This window comes from Stenella coeruleoalba (genome assembly GCF_951394435.1).
Source record: "Stenella coeruleoalba genome assembly, chromosome: 19".
NCBI classification, from domain to species: Eukaryota; Metazoa; Chordata; class Mammalia; order Artiodactyla; family Delphinidae; genus Stenella; species Stenella coeruleoalba.
The window spans coordinates 20,554,382-20,571,704 of NC_137165.1; the positions used below are offsets into that span (position 1 = coordinate 20,554,382).

Genomic DNA, 17,323 nt, shown 5'->3' on the forward strand with positions numbered 1-17,323 from the left:
GAAGGATGGCTTCTGGCTCTCAGCTGAGCATAGTCTTGAGCACCAGGATGGTGCTCCCAAGGGTCCCTGAGGTGGGCAGGTTCAGGGCCCAGGGGAGCTGGTGGGAGAGGGGATGGTTGGAGGTGGGGGGAGATGGGAGTTCAGACCTCTTACATCCACAGACACCTCATCCTTAGTTACCAAGCTGTTAAGAGCTGGATGTGCCCTCCAGGGCTGAGGGAGGAAGGAGCTGGCTCAGCTCAGCTAGGAAGGGTCACATGCCAGGCACAGTCAGGGGAGGCGCTGGGAACGCCTCAGCCTCCATCATTATCCCTGTCTGCAAAAGCTGCCTGATCCCAGCCTGTCTTCCTCCTCCACCCCTATACGGTATCTCCACATCTTACTGGGGAAACTGAGGCCGTGAGGGACAGAAATAGCTCATCCCCATCTATTATTAACCTGCTCGGGCTGCCATAACAAAGTCCCAGAGACTTTTACAAAAACAACAGAAATGTCTTTTCTCACAGTTCTGGAGGCTGGGAGTCTGAGATCAAGGTGACAGCAGGGTGGGTTCCTTCTGAGGCTTCTCTCCTTGGCTTGTAGACGGCCGCCTTCTCCCTGTGTCTTCACATGGTCTTCCCTCTTGTGTGTGTCTGTGTCCCAATCTCCTCATTTAAGGACACCAGTCATATTGGATTAGGACCCACCCGTATGACCTCATTTTAACTTAATTACCTCTTTAAAGACCCCCATCTCGAAACACAGTCACATTAGGAGGTGCTGGGGGTTAGGACTTTGACGTATGAATTTGGAAGGGGGGCATGTAATGCTAACCATGAGACATGATGAGACAGGGAGAGCCCCTTCCCTAGGGAGACAGAAGCAGGGAAGCCAGACCCATATGATTCCTTAGGCCCAAGGCCACCTAGACGGAGGGAGAATCCGACTGCTGCTCCCAGGAGAGGGGAGGCTGCTGACAGGAAGGCAGTACTAAGTCTGGTCCACAGGGCGAGCTGGGCTGAAACAGAAGTCAGCAGGTGGAGCCTGGGGTCCGGGGAGCCAAGTGGGGCAGGTGAGAGGCCCGGGGGCGGCCGGGGTTCAGAACTACCTGTCACGGGCTTCCTGGTGGGGGGCCTGACGAGCAGGTGTGTGCCAGGCTGTGTATGAGCATGGGTGTGTGAGTGTGTGTGCGTGCGTGCTCCCCTCTCAGACTGGAGGGAGTTGTGTTGGGTGTTTCCAAGGCGGGGCAGGTCCAGGCCAGCAAGTCCACCCAAGCGGCACCCCTGGAGCACTCCTCCTTCACCTCTGGAACTGGCTGAGCTCGGCTCCGGGTTGACCCTCCCTTACCCCATCCGTCTTCCTTCAGGGAAACTTCTAGAAGCTTTTCTTTCCCAAGCCCATTCCACGCTCCGTGATGCCCGGAGCTTAGAGCTCCTTGTGAGATGCCGGCCAGCGTGCAGCTCAGCACACGCATGTGTGCACACACATTCACACATCGTGTCTCCAAAAACTTGATCTGCTGGCAACTCCCCCAGTCTCCCCTTCCTCCTGGCAGCCCCACCACACCAGACAGCTTCCAGGGCCTCCCCTACCTCCCTGGGAAAACTGGGGCCCAGAGACATCAAGCAACTTCCTTTAGGCTCCAGAGTAATTGAGCCATAGAGCTGAGATTAGTGCTGGGGTCTCAGGAACACCCCCGCCCCTACTCAGCCCACAGAGGGGTCTCAGGGCCCCAGAGGATAGAATGATTCATGGGTGGTGATGGGGGGCGGTGCTGTGTGTCATGATGACATCAGTACAAAATGGTAGTACCCTAATACCATCTTTTCTGGATCCCTTTTCTAAATGCTAGTTGCCTTCTTAATATAAGTTGCTCCCTGTTTCAGAAACTCAGTCTCCTTATCTGCAAGGTTGCTGAGAGAGATCAAGAACCCCCAGCCCAGCAACTCTGCCCTGACTGGCCATCCAGTCTCCTCTGGGATGCCCCATGGAGGGCGCTTTCATTAGCCCATGGCATCCCAGTCAGTGCTGGGCAGCTCATTCAGAGAATTGCATTCATTCAACAAAAATCTGAGGGCGGAGGGGTGCACGCAAGCACATTTCTCCAATCCCTTTCTCCACGCCCCTCTGAGTCTGCTGCCTATCTGGTGGCCCCGCCCCACTGTGCCTCCAAGGGGTCCAGGTGGCTGGCCCTGCCTGAGGTTGGGACGGTGAGAGGGCCAAAGGGGACTAAGTGCCTTAGTCTTAGTAGCCTCTGGGGTCTCCTGGGGATGGTAAACAAGACAGGGCCAGTGGTTCTGACATCCACATCCCTACCCTGTCCACCCGGCCTGAGCACTTACAGCTCAGGGACAACCGGTGCCCTTCTCCAACCCCAGCAGGACAAGCACGGTGGCCTCTCCCCATCTCAGCTCAGTACCTGCAGGTCCTGGACATCCCACCACCTGTAGCAGTGCCCCCTCCTCCCCTTGGTCTTTCAGCTACTCTCAACATCCCTGTGAGGGGGCTGATGTCACCTCCTCAATTTTAGAGATGGAAACCGAGGCTCAAAATGGGAAGCAAGTTGCCTCGTGAGCGTGGCAGGGAGAAGCCTTAAACTTGAGTCCTGAAGCCTCCGTTTGCCTACTTCCTGCTGCTTAGAAAGCAGTTGGTTGGCTGCTGTGCCTGGCCCAGGTCATTACCCCAGATCCCACATGTGTGCCTGGGCCAGCTTCGCCCCAGGCATCAGGGACACCTTCTCAGAAACTCCAGTGGTAACCGTGGGGCAGGAATTCTATGCAGCAGCAGGGAAGGCTCCCGTCTCTCCAAACGCCTTCCTATTCTCATCTGGGACCAGGCTGCGCATCTCTACCCCATCATCGGCAGCTGGCTTACCTTGCAGGGCTGCAGGACGTCTAGTGGAGAAGGGTGGCCTGAGAACAGAGTTCTCCTGGGAACAGAGGGAGCAGTCTGATGGTTAAAGCATGGGCTGCCTAGAGGACCAGGGACCAGCTGGTCCTAAGGACTGCTCAAGCAGGGCCCTAAGGAGTCACACAGACTAGGTGCCACTCCTCTTAGGACACTTGACCCAGGGCCTTTGTTGTGACCCAAGCCAATTGCCTCATTTGTTAAATGAGAAAATTAAACCACAAATTAAAAAACATCAGACATAGACACCAGAGCCTCAAGGGCAGGGAATTTTTAGTTCATCGCATTTATGAGGAATTGGGTGTGAACATTTGTGGAATCATCAAGGTTTCATTGATGGTGGTAACATGATAATATGCATAAGTGGCAAGTAACCACCATAGCACTGATTAGGAGTCTCCTTGGGACGGAGTCTCTGCGAATCACTCAGTGTAGATCAACAGTGATTTGTTAAAGACTTGTTCAGTGCGAGGCCTCGTAGATAACTCTCACGCAAGGCAGGATGAGAGGTTCCCTCAGAGAAGGGCAAAGCTCTGAGGAAATTCCCAGGAGTAGAGGTCATATCTTGAAGGGCTTCGTGGAGGAGGTGGCATTTGAGCAGGGCCTTAGAGGAAGATTCGGATTTGGATGTGTGCAGATAGGATAGGAGAGAATCCAATGCAGAGGGCACAGCATGAGCATAGGAGGGACGGTAAGGCAGCATCGGCCAGCGCTAAAGTCAGAAGTTGTCCAGTTATGCTGGCAGCAGGAGCCTGGGAAGAGGAATACTGGGGAAAGGGGAGCCTGGAGCTCATTGTAGAGGGCCCTGAATGCCACACTCAGGCGCAAGGTGAGTTCTGTAAGCAGAAGGGACAGTCTTTAATAATACACTTTTGCATTGTGTTACATAAATTATAGAGCAATTTCTTGATTCTCGAAAACAAATGACAACACAACATCAAAGGTGAGAAACATGGCTCAGGGGTCCACTGGAGTCTCTGAGAGCATGTCCCTGCCCCCTAAAGGGAGGCTGGCTGCAGGCACACATGTGGGATCAGGGGTAATGACCTGGGCCAGGGCACAGCAGCCAACCCAACTGCTTTCTAAGCAGCAGATCCAGAACTGGTTCTCAAACCTCAGACCTCCCCATCTTGGTCCTTCCTGTTCCTTAACAGTGTCCAACAGGTGTTGAGCTGGGAGTAAGGAGCCAACAAGGTCCCATCTGTGTCTGGGAGAAACAAATCCCTCTGGCTGCTATAGGGGGGAAGGGTATGCCAGGGAAGGGAAGAGCTGGGGAGAGGTGAGACCCACTTAGACAACGTTATGTTGTCATAGCAACAGGAATGAAGCCAAAGCTGGAGCAGGGGCCTGGGGATGGAGGTCAGGGGCAGCCGGGGACAGACCAGAGAGCCAAGAGGTAGAATTGCTACAGCTTGGCGGGATCCTGCGAGGATGGGGTGAGTGGCCGAGAGAAGGGAGAAGTCAAGCCCGAGATCCCAAGGCCCACGTTTGGGTTTGGTGGACGAGGATCAACTTCCCAGTGTGTATTTGTGGGGTGGTACATATAGGGGGTAGGGGGTGATGTGGGATCCCTGGGAACCCTGCACCATCTGAGGCAGCTGGAGCAGTAAAGGAGTAGAGGCTTGGGTTTGAAAGCCAGGTGGCCCCAGGTTCAACTCCAGCTGCTGGCCCCTTTCACTCATGTGACTTGGGTAAGTTATTTAAGCATCCGGCACCTTCATTGTAAGAGGTAAGAATAGGCTCTCCAAAAAGAGAAGTTACTGATAGAAAACTGGGTGAATCAATGGAGATCATAATAATACCTGGTTCAAAGACTTGATGAGGATCAAATAAGCCACTGCCTGTCATAATAATGCATGAATAATAGTTTAATCTTAATAAACAATGTTAAATCGTTAAATACGTACTGTACTGTACCATTAATAATGGTAAGAGTGAAAACTTACCACCTCGGCATCACACTTGCTCTTAGCCCTCTACGCACATGACTTCGCTAAGTCCCTACAATAGCTCTTTGAGGCAGAAACAATTTTTATACTCATTTTACAAACGAAGATGCCAGAGGATAAAACCTCTTTAAACCTTCACAATGCTTTGTACCGGCATTAGCTTTACCCCTGCATCGCAGATAAAGAAATGAATCATCAACAAGAGGGCAATTAACACACCAGCAAAGGTGGAGCCCGGCTTGGAGCCTTGAGGATGGAGAGCTGGGCTGAGCTCGGCTTGGCTGGGAGTGGATGGCCCTCTGTAAGGGTGGGAGGCTGGGGTGCCCTGGAGTCCCAGCACAGCCTCTCCTGACCACTGTGGGGTCTTTCTTCTGTCTGTCCCCAGCCTCTGGCCGCTCCCACCCAGCCAGCCCCAGTCCTCCGGGGCCGCAGGCCAGCCCGGTGCTGCCGGTCAGCTACCGCCTGTCACACACGCGGCTGGCCTTCTTCCTGCGGGAGGTGCGGCGCACGCCTCCCACGGTCACCAACGGCTCCCTGCAGCGCTCCGAGCCCTTCGTGGTGTTCCAGACCAAGGAGCTGCCCGTCCTCAATGTCTCCCTGGGACCGTTCAGCACCAGCCAGGTGGTGGCCCGGGAGCTCCTGCAGCCGTCCAGCACCCTGGACATCCCCGAGCGCCTGACGGTCAGCTGGAAGGTGCGAGCCTTCATCGTCCACCCCCGCGTGCCTGCCTCGCAGCCCGTGGCCCAGGTGCTGTTCTACGTGGCCGGCCGGGACTGGGATGACTTCGGCGTCACCGAGCGGCTGCCCTGCGTACGCCTGCACGCCTTCCGGGATGCCCGGGAGGTCAAGAGCTCCTGCCGCCTCAGCGGGGGTCTGGCCACCTGTCTCGTGCGCGCCGAGCTGCCCCTGGCTTGGTTCGGGCCGCCGGCCCCGGCTGCACCACCCACTGCCCGCCGCAAGTCTCCAGATGGGCTGGAGCCCGAGGCGACAGGGGAGAGTCAGCAAGCCGAGCTCTACTACACTCTCCACGCCCCGGATGCGTCGGGAGGCTGTGGAGGAACACGGCGGGGTGCCGGGCCCGGGGGCGGGGCCCGGGCCGAGAGCCCGACCCAGCACCCCCTGCTGCGCATCGGGAGCATCAGCCTGTTCCGCCCGCCCCCGAGAAGGACCCTGCAGGAGCACAGGCTGGACAGCAACCTGATGATCCGCCTGCCTGACCGGCCCCTCAAGCCCGGGGAACTGCTCAGCATCCTCCTCTACCTGGCCCCCAACTCCTCCTCTCCCTCCAGCCCCAGCCTGGAGCACTTCACTCTCAGGTACGGGGGTACGGGCGGGGGTCTGGCTTCCCTTCCAAGGTCAGATGCACACCTGACCCCTTGTAGAGGGCTCGCCCAGACCTGCCCATCCAGCATCCTAATCCCAGTTCTTCCAGTTATCACCTGAGCAGCTTCAGGAAGACAGCTCACTTATCTGAGCCTCGGTGTTCTCATCCGCTTGATGGCCACAAAAATGTCTGCCCTGTCCTCCCTACCTCACAGAAGTGGTGTCATGGTGAAGAGGAAACATCCATTTCCACAAGCATGATATCCAGAATGATAGAATCGGGGCTGGAAGGGCCCTTAGACATTAGCGGGTGCAACTCTTCTATTTTACAGATGAGTAGGCTGAGGCCTAAGAGGAGAAATTGAGATCAGAGAGCAGCCCCTTGCCTGGGAGCCAAAAGATGAACAGGAGAGTGTCCGTGTGTCAGGACATTTGTCTAATCCTGGAGTGGGGAGAAATATTTTCAGGAGTCCTAGCTCTTTCTTTGTGAAGGATACAGTTCAGAAATTCAGAAATGCCTTCAGTCATAGCACATCCTCACAAAATATAATCATGTCTCACAGTAGGAATCCATGGTTTGAGCCATGTTGGGTGATTCTGAGGATATAAGAAAGGCCCCACCAAAATGCTCCCCACAAACCCAAGCACTATACATGGGACCTGAAACAGCACCATTAACCTCCGGCTTCTTTAAGTATTGCCTTCTGTCCTGAATGTACTACCTTAAAGTTCAAGTATTCCTGGAGAGAGTCATACCGAATTCACTGATTAATACCTGAATGTGAATATGAGTTAAATCAGTCATCAGAGATCCTGGGCTGCATTAATAGGAGTAAAGTATGTAGAATTAGGGAGGTGATAATCATTCTGCTTTAGGTAGTGTTAATTAGAGCTGAAATGTTGTATTTAGTATAAGACACTACACCTTATGTATTCAGAATGTCCAGAGGAAGGTGACTAGGATATGGGCAACTTGAAGCTATGGCAAAAGAGCAACAATCGGAGGAACTGAAGAATTTAGGCCTGGAGAAAAGAAGACTCAGAGGACCCCTGCTCACCTCCCCAGATGTCTGTTCAGGTGGAAGAGAGCTGTCCTCCCTTCCCCCAACAGAACCCACGGCTGTTCTATTTCAGCTACATCCAGGGAAGAAGTTTCTCCTTTTAGGGACTTTCTAAAGATGTAATGGGATGTGTGCAGAAGTAGTGAGTCCCCTGTCACTAAGATATGCAAGTAGAGGTTAGGTAAAGACCTGGCAGAGATATAATAGAAGGGACTACAGCTTCCACTAGGGCCAGAGGTTGAAGCTACATGATACCAGATCCCCCAAATTAGTTTCAGGCTTTGAGTCTAGAACTCAGGGTAACTTACTCACCTGCTCGCCCTTCTCCCAGCCCCAGCCTAAGGATGGTAGGCAGGTGGGCAGCCCTTGGACCCCCAAGCTGACCCTCTCCCTCTTCTTCTTCTTGCCTTGTCCCAGGGTGAAGGCCAAGAAGGGCGTGACCCTTCTAGGAACCAAGTCACGGAGTGGCCAGTGGCACGTGACCTCAGAGCTGCTGACTGGGGCAAAGCATTCAACAGCCACCGTGGATGTGTCCTGGGCCCAGGGCACACCGCTGCCCCTCTGGTGAGCCAAGGTGGCTCCTCTGCCCACCTCTTTGCAGGACAGCACCGGGGAGGGGTGGGGGAATTCTTGACGGAGGAGGCCAGGCTGGCGCAAGGGCTGGGGCATACTTTCTGGGGACCTTGGAGGCCAGGCTGGGGAAGGTTCAGAGGACCCCGGGGAAAGGCCACTGAGGAGGGCTAGGGTCCTTAGCGAAGGTTTCAGAGCTCCTGAGCTTCTCCCAGCCCTTCCTCCTGGGCTCTCCTTCCTTCCCCCACCGCGCAGGGAGGACCAGGGGCCCCTGGAGATCCTGCAGCTGGACTTTGAGATGGAGAACTTCACCAGCCAGTCAGTCAAGCGGAGGATAATGTGGCATATCGACTACCGTGGCCACGGTGCCCTGCCTGACCTGGAGCGGGCTGTCACCGAGCTGACGGGCATCCAGCGGGACGTGCAGGCCATCCTACCCCTGGCCATGGTGAGTGCACTCACGGGAGGCAGGCGAGCTCTGCGCCTGGCACTGGAGTGGGCCAGCGGCTGCTGAGGGGCACGGAGGTGGGAGAAGTCCCCGTGGAGGGGGCACTTGGTGGGGGGGCTTCCTGGATGAGGTGACCATGCAGTGGAGCCTTGAAGGTCCCGTGGAGGAGGGGATCATACAGTAGTCAGAGAAGATGAGGAAGGTGCTTTAGGCAGGGGATCTCCTGGGCAAAGGTGTGGTGATGGGAATGGGGAATAGTTTGTTCAAAGGAGCTATGGGTTTAGGAAGAGTGCCGTGGAACGATTGTCTGGTGCCCAGGGGCACGTGGAATAGCCAGGCAAATGTGCTGGACGTTACTCTGAGTCCGGAGAAAGATGGAAGATGTTGAGAGGAGATGGTGGAGGATTGGGGAAGCATCGTTTTCTGGCAGCAGAGTGAGGTAGACCCTGAAGGCTACCACGGGAGTCCAAGTGAGCAGAGCGTCTGAGAAGGCACATGAGACCAGGTAGATGCATCTGTCTGCCCACGTCCCCAAGGGAAGGATACGCATCTGAGGAGTGGGGACAGCTGGGAGCTGCCGGGGCTTGGCTGGTGGTCCTGGGAGAGCAGGGGACCTCAAGCAGCTCAGCAGAGCCCCGCCCTCCTCTCTTCCCTGCAGGACACAGAGATCATCAACACAGCCATCCTGACTGGCCGGACGGTGGCCATCCCTGTCAAGGTCATTGCCATCGAGGTGACCGGCCTTGTCCTAGATGTCTCTGCCCTGGTGGAATGCGAATCTGACAATGAGGACATCATCAAGGTGAGCTTCCTGGAGGTGGGGGAGCCTGGGAAGAAGGCCTCGGGCCTTCCGGGGGAGTGGAACCCCAAACCAGAGGGGAATTCACATCCCAGGCAGGTCCCCTTGGTAGGCAAGAGGAGGGGAAGTGGCAGGGGGTGAGGGGAAGAGCATCCCATGTCCAGCCTGAGCAAGGGGAGGTCCTGGAGGGCTTCCTACAGGAATGTGGAAGAGACCTTTTGGCAGGCTGAAGGGAGAAAGCAGCACTGACAACTTGAATTCAATCCCCAAGTCATTATTGAGCCCTTGTTGTGTGGCAGACACCAGGTAAAGCAATAGGGGAGGGGGTCCTGGGGGGGATCTCAGAGACATGCCCTGAACCTGGGTGCTGGTGACCAGGTGGAGGAGATCCAGCCCAAGGAGGAAGCCTCCAGAAGCTCATGAGTTAGGCCAGGAGTGAAGGTTGTGTAAAAGGACCCACTCCAGGAACACCCACCCCAGCCCTCCACCTCCCAAAGGCCTTGCCCTGAGCTCCTCCCCAGATGCCCCCTCTGGGCAGTGGGTCCTCCACAGCCCAGCAAACAGGACATTGATCTGACTTGACTGGCCCAGTTTGCTACCTCCCCAGGAGGGCCTCCAGATTTCCTCTGGCTTTGGACAGTGGTCAGAGGTGAGATGTGGGGAGGAGGCAGTGGGGCAGGCAGTGATGCAGGAGGGCATCCAGCCCTGGTCCCTGTGGGATTGGTGAGCTGTTTGCCGTGCCAGCCTCCAGCTGGTGCCAAAATCAAATGATTGGGCAACAGAATCTGTTTTCTGTTCCCGTAAATCCTTCAGCAGGGGGAGTGGGGATGTGGGTGTCCTCCCTCCCTGGGAGTGTGTGCTTTCTCTCTCTCTCTCTCTCTCTTTCTCTTTGCTCTGCTCTGCTCTGCCCTGGATCCCTCCTGGTCTCTGGAGCCCCAAGGCTCACCTCGTCCATCCCCCCCCATCCAGGAAGAATGTCCCCCGAGTGAGCCAGAGCAGACGGCTTGGTACCACACACCCACGGCCTCCTGAGGGCTGGAAGCCTTGTCAGGCCCATGGGGCTTGTCACTGCTGGCAGGCTGGGACGGGGAGAAATGGGCCTGCTCCCAAGAGCCCTCACGCAGCACCTTCCTCTACCACCCAGACTCCCACACCTCCGCCCCAGAGCAGACCAGAACAGTCACCGTGGCATAGATACCAAAGGGAATTAGCAAAGATTCGAAATGGAATTTGTTTCTGTTCTCACTGAAATACACTCAGGTTCTTTCGGGAGTTTGCCAACATTCTAAATGGGATTTGCCAGCCTTCAGCTGGAATTCCCTGCCTTCCGAAGTGGGAAATGAGCATTTCTAGCAGAACCACTGTCCCACTCCTCTCCACCCACCCCCTGAGATGATTAAGAGAGCTCGAAGGAGTTTGGGACCGTCAGGGGCTCATCTGCACGGATGAACCACAGTCCCAGCCCCTCCCCACCCCCACGAGAGCATTCAGGTTGTCATCAGCCCATAGGCTGCCTGATAGACCCTCCTCCAAACTCAAGGATGTGCACCCTGGGGCGTGTCCCAGTAGGAGCACCTAAATGCATTGCACACAGGATTCACTCCAGGTGTGCCAGGTGTGTGCGTGGGCACTTACACAGACACCCGTTGCATCTGCCCTGAAGTACTAGCAGGGACACCTCTGTGAGTGGGCACAGCTACCCACCAAGATGTGTTCAGTGAGCATATGCTCATCTGGGGAACCGTGAAGAATGCAAGGTGGTGTCCAGGTGGGCATGCATTTGCAAAAGCTGCACCTGTGGGTGACAGTTGTCCACCTGTCTGTGCTTGGGGTTCTCTGGTCCTGAAATTTCCTCTCCCTTTCCCTCAGTTCCACCCCTGGCTGGAGCAGCCCCCTCCTGGAAATTAACCAGCTGCCCAGCTGCCTGGGACCACTGGGCCAGAGTCACCTTGGAGGAGCTGTGGGCCTGCCCCTTCTCCCCACCCCCTCCACCTCAACCTCCTCCCCGCCCAGTCGCACCCCAGTGTCCTGCTCAGGACAGGCTACTCCTGTGTACCGTGGAGGACTCTACCCATCAGACACCTGCTCCAGAGCCCAGGCGGTCATGCTGGGGAGGGGAGCCAGCGCTGGGGACCCTCAGCCTGAAGACTCCCCCAAGGTGTGGCCTGCCACATCAAAAACAGCCCCTTACAAAAATATTGGCACACTGGCTTCTTGCCAGGGAGCAAAATCCTCCCAAGGTAGCCACTAAGAGGTGATCTCTGGAGCAATGGAGTGGAAGCTGACACCTCCCAGAGGAATTAAATTAGGGGCCTTCTCCCACCCAGCCTCTCCCCTTCAGCCTCCTGTGACTGGCACTTTCTCTGTCCAATGGCCTTCTGGCCTTCCTTGTCAGAATGAAGTCCTCTGCACTGCCCCACAGGATGACCTGTAGGGCAAGACAGGCCAACCAACCTCTCTCCCCCTCCCCAGGTATCCAGCAGCTGTGACTACGTGTTTGTTAGCGGAAAGGAGTCTCGCGGTTCCATGAACGCCAGGGTCACCTTCCGCTACGACGTCCTCAATGCCCCCCTGGAAATGACAGTCTGGGTGCCCAAGCTGCCCCTGCACATTGAGCTCTCGGATGCCCGCCTCAGCCAAGTGAAGGGCTGGAGGGTACCTATCCTTCCTGACCGGAGGTATGGCCCTTCCAAACACAGCAGATGCTGGGGATACTCACGGGTGACACAACCCTGGCACAACGTCTGATCTGCATGTGTGTGTAAGGCCCTAGGTGTACACAGTCTGCAGGTCGGTTTTGCAATCAACAAACTTATTGAGCAGCTACTGTGTGCCAGGCACGGATGGGGGCAGGGAGGGGAGCAGGTAAGTGTGGCCAGAGCCTGACCCAGTTGACCTCTGGGTCCATCAGGAAGCGGTCTTATATATAGCATGGAGCGTGGTGGATGAAGGAAGCCCTGAGTACAGGGAAGCAAGTGGCACAAAGGAAAGAACCACCTCTTCCTCCAGAAGAAGTCAAAGCAGGCTTCCTGGAAGAGGTGACTTGGGAGCTAAGTCTTAAAGGATGAGTGGAAAGGAATTGGCTAGGGAGACAGGGTAAGAGCAGTCAAGCAGCAGACAAAATGGAGCAGAAACACCAACACAGGTGCTCACACACCTGTACACGAGTGCCCCAGCCTGGGCACACCAGGGGCACACTTGTGAGTACATCAGCCAGGCACACGGTGACCCCCACTGGGCTCCCTCACTGGGATACAGGCTCACACACCTGGGTGCCCATCTGTGGGGCAGGTCCAGGTGTACTCAGCACACTCCACTCACCCACTCATCGCTGCTGGAGAGAGAATCCAGCAGGGAAGAGAAGAAAGGCAGAGTGACAGGCAGTTAAGAGCGGGAAGGGTGGAGCTGGAGAGAGAAGCAGGCGGCCTAGTGAGATTTGGGATCAGTTCAGTTCTGCGGAGATTTGGAAAAGCAAGGCAGCATAGACCAGGGCCTCTTGAACTTGCACGCGACTTGCCCAAGGATGCTGTTGAAATGCAGATTCTGATTCCGTGAAACTGGGATGGGGCCTGTGAGTCTGCATTTCAGGCCAGCTCCCAGTGAGGTTGATGCTCCTTTGAGTAGTGAAGGACATAGTGAACTCTGAAGCTAGATGGCTTGGGGTGAAATCCTGACTGCTATTTGCTAGCTGGGTAACCTTAGGCTACTGTGCCTCAGTTTCCTCATCTCTAAAATGGGCACGTTTACACTTAGCGGATTGCTGTGAGGATTAAATTAGTTAACACAGGTAAAAGAGCCCTCTATGTGAATGAATATTCTGGTGGTTTAATCCTTCTGAAGCACTAGTCAAGCACTGGCCACACCCTTCTCTCTCTCCACAGCCTGCTTTCCTGGGTGAATCTCCTGATTTTCGTATTTTTGGCAATCTGGACAGGCTGAGAATTCCCCAAATTGTCAAGTCCTGGTTCCATTCTGCCTGCCAGTTCCTCCCTCCATTTATCTGTCTCCTCTTGCATTTTACTCTGAGCAGCCAGAGGAAGCCAGGACACACCTCCCACACTCTGCTTGGCAATCTCATCAGCTGAATATCCAAGTTCTGTCTGCCACACAGCTGTAGGACACGACGACGCAGCTAAGCCTCCTGGCACTTGAGGAGGGATCACCTTTGATCCAAGTTAGAGCTGAGCCCAGGGCCCAGCAAGTGCTTAGTGCTGAGAAAGAGCCAGTATTTGCTAAGATTTGATGCCAGCTATTCACAGGTGTAGGCGCAGCCAGGCAGGGGACACGGGGTGGGGTGGGGAGTCAAGAAGGTACCTTTCTAGGAGAGGAAAGCCTGGGACTTCGGGCTCCAAGCTTGTCAGAGACAGAAGGGGTGGACCAGGGAAAGCCTTCCACCCACGGGAGCCAGGGAGGGGCTGGTGGGGCAAGAGGGAGGGAGGGACTCATGCAGGTCAGAGCCGGGGTGGGGAGCCCTGACTCCAGGCCTCCCCCACCCAGATCAGCCCGGGAGAGCGAGGACGAGGACGAGGACGAGGGACGACGGCAGAGCGCGAGCCGTGGCTGCACTCTGCAGTACCAGCACGCCACCCTGCAGGTTTTCACCCAGTTCCACACGACGTCGGCGGAGGGCACCGACCAGGTGGTCACCATGCTGGGCCCAGACTGGCTGGTGGAGGTCACCGACCTGGTCAGCGACTTCATGCGGGTGGGTGACCCCCGAGTGGCACGCATGGTAGACAGCAGCACGCTGGCCGGGCTGGAGCCAGGCACCACCCCCTTCAAGGTAAGCACAGTGGGGCGTGCCGGGTGCCGGGAGCCTTCACACAGACGTTCCTAAGACAGGATTTCCAGCGCCTCGGCCTTGGGGAGCAACCCCAGACGGGCCCTGCAAACACACTTCCCCACCTGCCCTTCTGCTTGAAATTCTACCATCGAAGGTCAAGAACCTTGGAGAAGCTTCTCTCTCTGAGCCTCATCAGCCTCTGTGAACCTTTCATGGCTCAGTGTGGTCGCTGAGAGATGTGGCTGCGGAGCGGAGGAGGTGGGAGGGCCCAGCCAGCGTAGAGGCCAGAAGAGGGAATTTTGGAGATCTAGGGACTCAACTTTGAACTTCCTCCTTGATAACTGGGTGCCTGGGTAGATATCATCCATCTCAGAGACTATACATAGTGACCCATGGGCTGAAATCTGCCTGCAGACATATTTTGTTTGTAAAACGATTGACCCAACCGTTTAAAAATTGGGAGTTTCTCATTTTTTAAAAAATGTAAATTTCTGGTTTTAGAAAATATGAATCTGGCAGCACAGGGTCTGCATTCCCGCCTGGCAATCATCAGCTGGAGTCAGTACTGCTGCCTTTTTTACATGAGCATGAGTTCTCCCATTTGCCCCAGTGCCCACCACTCCCTTTTGTCTCCCTGACACTGAGGCTGACCATCAACTGTGACTTATCACTCTACGGGAGGGCTGTTGTTTTCTTTAAAATCAACTCACCTCACTCATCTGTGTTCCTGCCTGGCTCCTGTGAGCCCTTGACCCTTGCTTGGCCTCTGGACCCTGGTTCCCGGTTGCAGACCTAAGGCAGAGCCCAGGAGTCCTGCCTCCCAATCTGCCCCACCCCCTGGGCTTCTCTTCCAGCAGCACTCAGATTCCTCCCTGGTTGGGAATTTGGAGAGGGGTGGGGTGTCCTTCTCTCCTGGCTCTCACCCATCCCCGCCCCACCCTGCCTCAGGTGGTTTCCCCCCTGACGGAGTCCGTGCTTGGGGAGACACTGCTGACAGTGACAGAGGACAAGGTCAGCATCACACAGCTGCAGGCCCAGGTGGTGGCCAGCCTCGCCCTCTCCCTGCGGCCCAGCCCCGGTAGCAGCCACACCATCCTGGCCACCACAGCCGCCCAGCAGACCCTCAGCTTCCTCAAGCAGGTAACTGGATGCCCAGCTGGCCAGCCTGGGGGCTTGGGGTGTGGAAGGAGGACTTGCAGTTTCTGGCCACGAGCCCCCCAGATAAGGGATTTGATAATGGAAGATCTATCTACCCTTTGTGCCCTGTGCACCTGCCCTACTGGGCCCGTGCCCCACCATCTGCCTGGGAGTCTGGCCAAGGTCTCACTTCCTGCACCTGCCATGGTGAGATGCTCCTGTTGAAGGTTCCCACTCCTGCATTTCTCAGAGGGCCCGTCACCTCTGCCTCTACCCCCCAGAATTACCCTCACCCATCTCTGGACCCCCAGCTATAGCCCCCCACTGATACGCCAGGGCACTGGCTATGGGACAAAGGTGGAAAAGTTACAGGTGGGGGTCACAGGGGGGGAGAAGGTGGGCACTGAACACCGAGCCAGAGGTCAGGACACAGGAGTCCTCTGCCCCAACTTGCTTCGTGACCTCAGGCCAGTTGCTTGTCTCTGAGCCCTGCTTCTTCATCTGCAAGGAGGTCAACTCTCAGAAGGTTTAACAAACAGAGGACAAGGCTGGGGTTGAGTATATGTGCGTTCTCAGTCTCCACGTGTCTGCTGGGGGTGATCAGGCATGGAGATACGGTGTGACTCCTGCAGCAGAAGGGATCTGAGTTAGACCCAAGGCAGAATTTACCATCAACTCACCCAGGGGAGAAGGGCGAAGTGGGCAAGGACGTTCTCGGGGCAGTATGGAGCCATAACTCCCTATACAGAGTTGAGTGGGAGAATTCCCCCTCAAATAACCATTCCTGAGCACCCACCACCTGCCAGGCACTGTTCCAGCACTGGGAAGTCAGCAGGAGTAGACCTCTGATTCCTGTCCTCTCCTCTTCCTCCTCCAGGAAGCCCTCCTGAGCCTCTGGCTCTCCTACAGCGACGGTACCACGGCCCCACTCTCCCTCTACAGCCCCCAGGACTATGGGCTGCTGGTGAGCAGTCTGGACAAGCGCGTGGCCACAGTGACCCAGGACCGGGCCTTCCCACTGGTGGTGGCTGAGGCCGAGGGGGCCGGGGAGCTGCTCCGCGTGGAGCTCACCATCGCCGAGAGCTGCCAGAAAACCAAGCGCAAGAGTGTGCTGGCCACGACCCCTGTAGGCCTGCGGGTGCACTTTGGGCGGGAAGAGGGGGACCCCACCTACGACTACCCCGGCCCCAGCCAGCCAGGGCCCGGCGGGGGCGAGGACGAGGCCCAGGGAGCTGGCCCACCGGGCACTGCCGGATCCCCACCCGAGGCCGTGGGCCCGGGCACGGCCAGCCCGGTGGTGCCACCCACAGAGGATTTCCTGCCACTGCCCACCGGCTTCCTGCAGATGCCGAGGGGGCTGACGGACCTGGAGATCGGCATGTACGCGCTGCTGGGCGTCTTCTGCCTCGCCATCCTGGTCTTCCTCATCAACTGCATCGTCTTCGTGCTGCGCTACCGGCACAAGCGCATCCCGCCCGAGGGCCAGACCAGCATGGACCACTCTCACCACTGGGTGTTCCTGGGCAACGGGCAGCCGCTGCGGGGGCAGGGGGAGCTGTCGCCACCCGCCAGCAACCCGCTAGAGGCCGTGCCCGCCTGCTGCCACGGCGACCACCACAGCAGCGGCAGCTCACAGAGCAGCGTCCAGAGCCAGGTGCACGGGCGGGGCGACGGCTCCTCGGGCGGCTCGGCCCGGGACCAGGCCGAAGACCCCGCCAGCTCTCCCACCTCCAAGCGCAAGCGGGTCAAGTTCACCACCTTCACGGCGCTGCCCTCGGAGGGGCTGGCCTACGACTCAGTGCCCGCCGGCGAGGAGGACGAGGAGGACGAAGAGGCCCTGGGATGGGGCTGCCCAGAGGCGGCGGGCACCGCGCGGCCCACTCCGCCCCCTGACCTGCACAATTACAGGCGCAGAGTCAAAGAGATGGCATAGAGGTGCGTCCCCTGCCCACCATGGCCTGGGCTCCGTGTGGGACAGAGCCGGGACCCAGCTCACAATTGACACGGGCCGGCTGAAGTGGATCTTATGCTCTGGCCCCTGCAGCTTTGCTCCTCCCGGACGGCCACCTCCTTGCCTCGCACCCTACCATCCTCCGCCCCCAGAGGTGGAGGGGCCTTCCCCCTGGAGCTTGCTAAGAGGAGAGCAATCCCAGCCTTCGTTCTACCCTTTCCAACCCTCCTCCTGTCTTAGACCCCTGCCCCAAGACAGGGGCAAGGAGGCCGAGCTTGCGCCAAGGGTCCACACAATGCCCCGCCCCATCCCCCCACGTCCCCTGCTTCCCCCTGTGTGGGGGGCTCTGGGGGGGTCTTGTGTCACAAGCTGCACAAAGACTTTTCTCAAACCGCTATTCAGGGATTTCTGGCCTG

The 17,323-nt window shown here is 57.0% G+C and overlaps 1 protein-coding gene across 1 annotated transcript in view; it reads left to right on the forward strand.

Moving 5' to 3' along the window:
- Nucleotides 1-16,889, forward strand: part of TMEM132E (transmembrane protein 132E) — a gene marked incomplete at both ends in the record, with an annotated part of 50,633 nt that extends 33,744 nt beyond the window's left edge. Inside the window, 8 exons of the mRNA XM_079904981.1 lie at nucleotides 5,221-6,151; nucleotides 7,637-7,783; nucleotides 8,045-8,237; nucleotides 8,896-9,039; nucleotides 11,509-11,714; nucleotides 13,534-13,819; nucleotides 14,768-14,959; nucleotides 15,834-16,889. Of these exons, the coding sequence (XP_079761107.1) occupies nucleotides 5,221-6,151; nucleotides 7,637-7,783; nucleotides 8,045-8,237; nucleotides 8,896-9,039; nucleotides 11,509-11,714; nucleotides 13,534-13,819; nucleotides 14,768-14,959; nucleotides 15,834-16,889 (3,155 nt within the window). The remainder of the gene's footprint in view (nucleotides 1-5,220; nucleotides 6,152-7,636; nucleotides 7,784-8,044; nucleotides 8,238-8,895; nucleotides 9,040-11,508; nucleotides 11,715-13,533; nucleotides 13,820-14,767; nucleotides 14,960-15,833) is intronic.
- Between the last annotated feature and the right edge of the window lie 434 nt (nucleotides 16,890-17,323).